The sequence below is a fragment of the Sinocyclocheilus rhinocerous genome, unplaced genomic scaffold, assembly GCF_001515625.1.
Source record: "Sinocyclocheilus rhinocerous isolate Xijiao unplaced genomic scaffold, SAMN03320098_v1.1 scaffold178, whole genome shotgun sequence".
NCBI lineage: Eukaryota > Metazoa > Chordata > Actinopteri > Cypriniformes > Cyprinidae > Sinocyclocheilus > Sinocyclocheilus rhinocerous.
In genome coordinates, this window is record NW_015653463.1 from 1,388,248 (window position 1) to 1,395,688 (window position 7,441).

At 34.4% G+C, this 7,441-nt stretch overlaps 1 protein-coding gene across 3 annotated transcripts in view; it reads right to left on the reverse strand.

Moving 5' to 3' along the window:
• LOC107715849 (histone-arginine methyltransferase CARM1-like) overlaps positions 1–7,441 on the reverse strand; it is a 24,882-nt gene that overhangs the window by 11,428 nt on the left and 6,013 nt on the right. For all 3 annotated transcript variants that reach the window (XM_016522066.1, XM_016522064.1, XM_016522065.1), the window contains exons 5-7: positions 5,777–5,887; positions 2,194–2,371; positions 1,996–2,086 (exon numbers count right to left, since the gene is read on the reverse strand). In XM_016522066.1, the coding sequence (XP_016377552.1) occupies positions 1,996–2,086; positions 2,194–2,371; positions 5,777–5,887 (380 nt within the window). The remainder of the gene's footprint in view (positions 1–1,995; positions 2,087–2,193; positions 2,372–5,776; positions 5,888–7,441) is intronic.

Here is a 7,441-nt window from a genome sequence, read left to right on the forward strand (position 1 = left end):
TCACAGAAGCATGTAGTCTCTGTTACCCATAATGGAAGAAGTTTGAAACAACCAGGACTCTTCCCAGAGCTGGCCTCCTGGCCAAACTGAGCATCTGGCGGAGAAGAGCTTTGCTTAGAGTGGTGACCAAGAACCTGATGGTCACCAGTTGAGCTCCATGATCATATGTGGAGACAGGAGAAACCTACAGAGCTTGTCGCATCAAACAAAAAAGACTTGAGGTTGTTAAGGTGCTTCAGCTATGTTCTGAGTTAAGGGTATGAATACTTATGCAATGTACTTATTTCAGTATTTTTTTTTCTGTTTTCGCTTTGTCATTACGGTGTATGGAGTGTAGACTGATGTGGAAAAAAAGTAATTCAAAGCAGTTTAACATAAGGCTGCAACATAACAAAACGTGAAAAAAATGAAGGAGTATGAATACTTTTTATAGGCACTGTATATATAAATACACATCTATAAATATATTTTAAAAAATCTTTATATATATTGTATGTCTTTATGTAAACATGTATATAATTTATATTATATATAAATTAGTGCTGTCAAATGATTAATCGCGATTAATCGCATCCAAAATAAAAGTTTTTTGTTTACGTAATATAAGTGTGTACTGTGTATATTTTTTATGTATATATAAATACACACACATGCATATATATATTTAAGAAAAATATGTTATGTTTATATATTAAGTTTATTTATAAATATACATTTATAAATTAATATAAATATACATGTAAATACATGTGTCACAGTTATGTTCTGTTTCTGTCTCCACATTTCCCTGAGTTCCCTTGTCTATTAGTTTCCATGGTTTTTGATTAATTAGCTCCACACCTGTTTCAGTTCTCCCTAATGACCTTTTCTCGGTATTGATGTTGATATTGTGTTTGTCTCCTGCCTGTGGATTTATTATGAAAAGGACTTTGTTTATTTCTTCTCCTGCATTGTGTGCTTTCCATAGCTACACGTGACAACATGTATATATTTTCAAAATATAAACTGTATGTGTGTGTATTTATATACATAATAAATATACACAGTACACACAAATATTTTATGTAGACAAAAACTTTTATTTTGGATGCGATTAATCGCGATTAATCGTTTGACAGCACTAATATAAATATAAATATTTTACATATAAATGTAACATATTTTCCCTTAATATATACATGTATGTGTGTATTTATATATACATAATAAATATACACAGTGCACACACAGATAGTATGTAAACATAAACGTTTATTTTGAATAGATTAATCGCGATTAATCGTTTTGCAGCCCTACTTGGAAGACATAAAAGAGGTGAGTAATTGATAGCCAAGTTAAAAAATTTTTGTGGTGAACTATTGCGTTTCGACTACCGCTGCCCCCTTAATACTTGACTAAATGCTAGGCAACGTGAAGCCACACAGTCCGTAATGAACAGATAACAGTTAACAGCTGGTCCTTTTGGTAATTACAGTATATCGGGCAGAAATATCCAAACGTTCTCCTATCATTCATCGACCTTAAATATGGCTTATCATTTGAAATTAAAACATGTAAGTATTAGCAACTTCACACGGCCACTCGCTACTGGCCTCACAGACACTAGTTTATTAATAAATAATTAAAACATCTTGCTGTTTTTTCCAACACACATTCATAGTCATTACTTTTGTCGGTGCTTTGCGGCAAGCTTTATGTGTGCGCTTGAATAGGCTATATATTAAAGGCTCATTATGGTTTAGTTTCTCCATCAGTATATATTAAAATTATTAAATTAATATAAATGTGCAATTAGTTATGGACTAATGGATTAAATGAATGACGTAGAAAAATCTTTAGTCTTATATGACACTGGTAGATCTCTTCAAACCATGCATAGGCAAAAAAACTTAAAAAGCAGATGTTATGTTTCCCAGATGTCCAGATGTTCTTTCTATGAATGAAAACTGCAGGCTGGAGAATTGCTACAGTATAGAAGGCAGGAGTTGTTATTACCAGAAGTGGGAGCGGGCGTGATGCTCCATGTAGAGTTGTTCATCAGTGAAAGGAGCCAGATGAATGTCACCCTGAGTCGGGAACATCATGCCTGGACAGTGATAGAAAACCAGTACAACTAATAACCCATAACATTTGAACACAACATATTATATATGTGTACAGGGAAATGTGATGACTGTTGTCGGATGCACAGACCTTTGGGTTTTAACCAGTTTTTGGCGTGCAGATAGCTCTCTAACATCCTCTCGTTGAGCAGCATGTAGCCCATGGGCTCTGAGATGATCACATCCACCTTCTCTGGGCAGCAAACTTCCTCAATCTTTCCTGACAAAACTGTGATTTTGTTGGACAAGTTATTGGTTTGAACTAGAATCTGAAGAGACAAGAATGACAAAACAACTTAAGCTTTATCAACAGCATCTCGTTCACGGTGATGCATTTATAATGGAATACTATCTATGGGGCAATATCTTGCACCAGAATAAACATCAAAAAACACTTTAAAAAAAAAAAGTAGAACCACAAGATTATATGCTAATGAGACTAGTGCATCACTACTAACTGTGTAAAGTTATATTATAAACTTATAAGTTAAAACAAAACTTAATATTATAAGCCATTTACACTGACAAAATTACAGGAATTGTGTCAGTAACACATAGCCAGTCTACAAATCAGCTTACAACTTGGATGGCTTACAAATACTTTGTATGGAATTATATGAGCAATTAAGTGCCTAACAAAAATATGAGCATACTCGTGTGATTTATTTATTTATTTGCTTATGTATTTTTTTTAAGTACTTACTATTGAAAGAATATACTTTACATTCAGTTCACACACTTTTATTCTTTTAATGTTTTCAGGCACTTAGGTACATCTTAATTGCAATTAAATTAAAATGTATTATATTTGAAATGTATATTAAATGCAGTAATGTGAACTTTTTTGACATATTTAAGTCATATCTCTTTTTATGTTATTTTATAATTCGATTGTCTTTCAAATATTTTTTAAAGTTTATTGTCAAATGTACTGACAAACATTTATGGCAAACTAAAATAAACTTTAATCTAATAATTTCTATTTTAAAAAACTGCCATGTTTTAAAATATATTTGTAATTACACATTTGTAATTTTAAGGTTGCCGTTTTAAAATAGGCAGCATTAACTTTAAACTTTAAATGGAAAATTCCTTACAAGCACTGAGGAAGAGTTTAAAAATATGGGTTTGATTATTACCCTTGCAAACGTACACAAAAAATTCCTTAGTAATCTCTTTTCTAAACAAAGGAAATAATTTAGAGATGAACAGTTAAAGGTTTTGTGTGCTATATTTGGAACTTTAGTTGTATAAATCAGATGTGGCAATAGAAACTCAAACACATGTGGTAGTAGTCTACAAAATACTACAAGAGTAACAAGAGCTTTCCACTAAATGAGAAAAATAGCGCTATTAGCACTGTTAAGAAAGCAGTCTTTATCCATGAAACCACGTGTCCTTGCCCACTACGCAGGTTTCCGGGCCAAATCTGTCTTCAAGTCATCTAGCAGCCAGAATGTCATGCATTCCAGACGTGCAGGAAAGATCCTTCTGAAGGACTCTTGAAGGTGTTGCCCTGTGAAAATGTTCCAGAAAAGTTGTCTCGGCCTGGTTATTTTTCCACAAAACCCATAGCCCTGAACTTCATGCCAAATGGGTGTGACAGCACAGATAGTGATGAGTGATTTATCATCCTAGCACATCCAACAGCTGGCCAAAAAACACATTATATCCTCACTGTGCACTGGAAGCTCTTTGTAATAGATTTACCCATGGAAATCTGTGATTTATTTAACAGGAATAGTTCACCCACGAAAATTTGCTAAAAAAAAAATTGTCCTCACCCTCAGGCTATCCAAGATGTAGTTTGTTTCTTCATTCGAACAGGTTTGGAGAAATGTAGCATTGCATCAGTGTCTCAGCAATGGATGCTCTGCAGTGAATGGGTGCCGTCAGAATAAGAGTCCAAACAGCTGATAAAAACATCACAATATAAAACGGAGAGTTCCGGTGCTTGATTCTGATTGGTTGATCCGCGTTCGAAGCTGTTGTAAATTACTCTACAAACACACACATTTGTTTACTTCTGTGTGTTGCTCGGCAACCACTTTGTTGGAACCACAACTGTTTCTGAGGAACTACATTGTTTGGTGGAAGAATACTGTTTTTATTAATATCATTACACTTTATTTGCTCTGTTTTATTCTGTGAAACCTTACTGCGTATATGGATAATAAGCCCCGTGAAGCCGTGGTTTACAGAGAATTTATAACAGCTAAGAGACGTTGTTAGGCACAGCAATAAGCCCCGTGAAGCCGTGGTTTACAGTGAATTTATAACAGCTAAGGGGCGTTGTTAGGCACGACGCGAAGCGATTACTTAATAATCCACAAGTAAGCCACACCACTCCAGTCCATCAGTTAATGTCTTGAGAAGTGAAAAGGGTGTGTGTTTTATAAAGAGATCATTAAGATTTTTTTTTTTTTAACTTCAAGTTGTTGCTTCAGGCTAGAAGTCCTCTATTCATAATATTGCTTTCTCCAGTGAAAAAAAGGGGTCTGGTCTGAATCAGGAGAGAAATCTGCACAGATCAAACACCACTTACAAGTGAAAACAGTCCAAAACAGCAACAAGCAAGTAGATTTTGGGCATGGACTTTTTCACCGGAGGAAGTGTTATTATGGATTATAGACTCGTATTTTAGTATAAAATGACATTTAGTTAAAAATGTCTTGATAGGTTTGTTTTCACTTTTCACTTCTCCAGATGTTAACTGATGGACTGGAGTGGAGTGGATTGCTTGTGGATTATTGTGATGTTTTTATCAGCTGTTTGGACTCTCATTCTGACGGCACCCATTCACTGCTGAGACACTGATGCAATGCTACATTTCTCCAAATCTGAACAAACTCATCTACATCTTGGATGGTCTGCAGATGCATAAATCTTAAGCAAATTTTTGGGTGAATTATTCCTTTAATTGCTACAACAACAACAAAAAATCCATAGAAAAATGTAAAGGTACTGGCAATTTTCTGATGATCAGATTTCCCAATATTATGATAAATTAGTTAATTCACCCAAAAATGGAAGTTTGTCTTTACTCCCCCCCAAGCCATATGATTTTGATTCTTCCATAAAACAAAAAAGGAGACATTTTGCAGAATGTTCATTCAACTCTTTTTCTTGCAATAAAGTGTATGGGAAAAGATGCTGTAAAAAAGGACATGAAGGAATCATAAAAGTAGTCTGTGTGTGATCCAACTTGTCTAAAGGCTTACAACAACTCTGTGTGAGGAACAGACCCCAATCTAAGCCAAACCCAAACCTTTATTTTTGGGAAAACACTCAGATTTAACTTTAGTTTGTGTATATTCAAATTTGCATGAATATCTGTCACTCATCAGTGCTGCAGAATGGCTCTCATGTGTCTCATAGCTGACATTTGAATATGTAGAAGTGAGAATAAGATTTGAGAGCCACAGTAGTAAACAAGATTTTGAGCAGGAGAATTACATTTCAGTCTGTTCCACACACAAAGATATGGTATGACTTCAGAAGACGTGCACTATACTGCATGAGTCTCACAGACTATTTTTTATAATACTTCTAACACATTGCATGGAAAACATCCTGCTAAACACGCAGAGCATCTTTTGTGTTCCAGCAAGAAACTCATATGTGTTTGAACTGACGAGCGTGAGTAAATGAATCATAAATAGGATTGTGTGTACTTCTGCATATTTGGCCACAGAACTGCCCTCCACCGCGTACACTTTCTTAGCCCCGGCCTGGACGGCAAAGAAGGACAATATCCCTGTTCCACAGCCCACATCCAGAACCACCTACAAACACATGAAATACCATACGAATAAAGGCTTCAGTTGAGCTACTGCAGAAAATTAAGAAAACAATTTCGCTAAGACTTTCATTTTTAAAAATATTAACGGTGCACTCAGTAACTTTTTTACAATTATTTATTTGACAAAGCCTTTTATCTAGGCTTTTTACCTTTATAGTGTTATAGAAAAATGTGACCCTGGAGCACAAAAGCAGTCTTAAGTCGCTGGGGTATATTTGTAGCAATAGCCAACAATACAATTGTATGGGTCAAAATTATCAATTTTTCTTTTATGCCAAAAATAATTAGGATATTACGTAAAGATCATGTTCCATGAAGATATTTTGTAAATTTCCTACTGTAAATACATCAAAACTTAATTTTTGATTAGTAATATGCATTGCTAAGAACTTCATTTGGACAACTTTAAAGGCGATTTTCTTAATATTTTGATTTTTTTGCACCCTCAGATTCCAGATTTTCAAATAGTTGGAAAGCTTATTTACTCAGCTTTCAGATAATGTATAAATCTCAATTTGGAAAAATTTACCCTTATGACTGGTTTTGTGGTCCAGGGTCACAAATGACTTGATTTTAAAACATCTATGATGTGTTTTAGTAGTTTTAGTTCATTTTGCATGTGAAATTGCTATTGGTAAGGAGAACTGTGTGAAGAGTTTAAAAAAATTACCCAAGTATTGAGAAATGTGTCCTATAGCAATTGTAAAATACACAACTAAATAACAATTATTTTGTGATATACATGTTGTCATCATGAAATAAAATGATTCATATTGTGAAATTTTGGTAATACAGTGGCATGCGAAAGTTTGGGAACCCCTTGCAGAATCTGTGAAAATGTGAATAATTTTAACAAAATAAGAGAGATCATACAAAATGCATGTTATTTTTTATTTAGTACAGTCCTGAGTGAGGTATTTGACATAAAAGATGTTGACATTTAGTCATTTAGAAAAGGTTCAAACATTCACTGATGCTCCAGAAGGAAAAACCATGCATTAAGAACCTTTTTGAATTTGAATTTGAAGATCAAGGTAAATTGTACTTAATTTGTCTTCCGGGAAACATGCAAGTATCTTCTGTTGCTTCCGAAGGGCAAAACTAAATGGAAAAAAAAAAAGATATTTCAACAAAATAGGAAAAATTTGGACATCCTCATCCTGTTCAAATGTTTTCACCCCCCTCTTAATGCATGGTTTTTCCTTCTGGAGCATCAGTGAATGTTTAAACCTTTTTTAATAGTTGTGTTTGAGTCACTCAGTTGTCCTCAGTGTGAAAAGATGGATCTCAAAATCATACAGTCACTGCTGGAACGGGTTCAAATCTGCAGAAGATGCTGGAAAACTGAAGAATCTGCAGGACATGGAGGATTTTTCTGAAGAACAGTGCTCAGTTTAACTGTTCAGAACAAACAAGGGACTCATGAACAACCATCACAAAACAAAAAAACAGTCGTGGATCATCCAGGTAACCACACACAGTATTAAGAACCAAGGGTTCCCAAACTTTTGAAGGGGGTTATTTTAATAATTTCAGC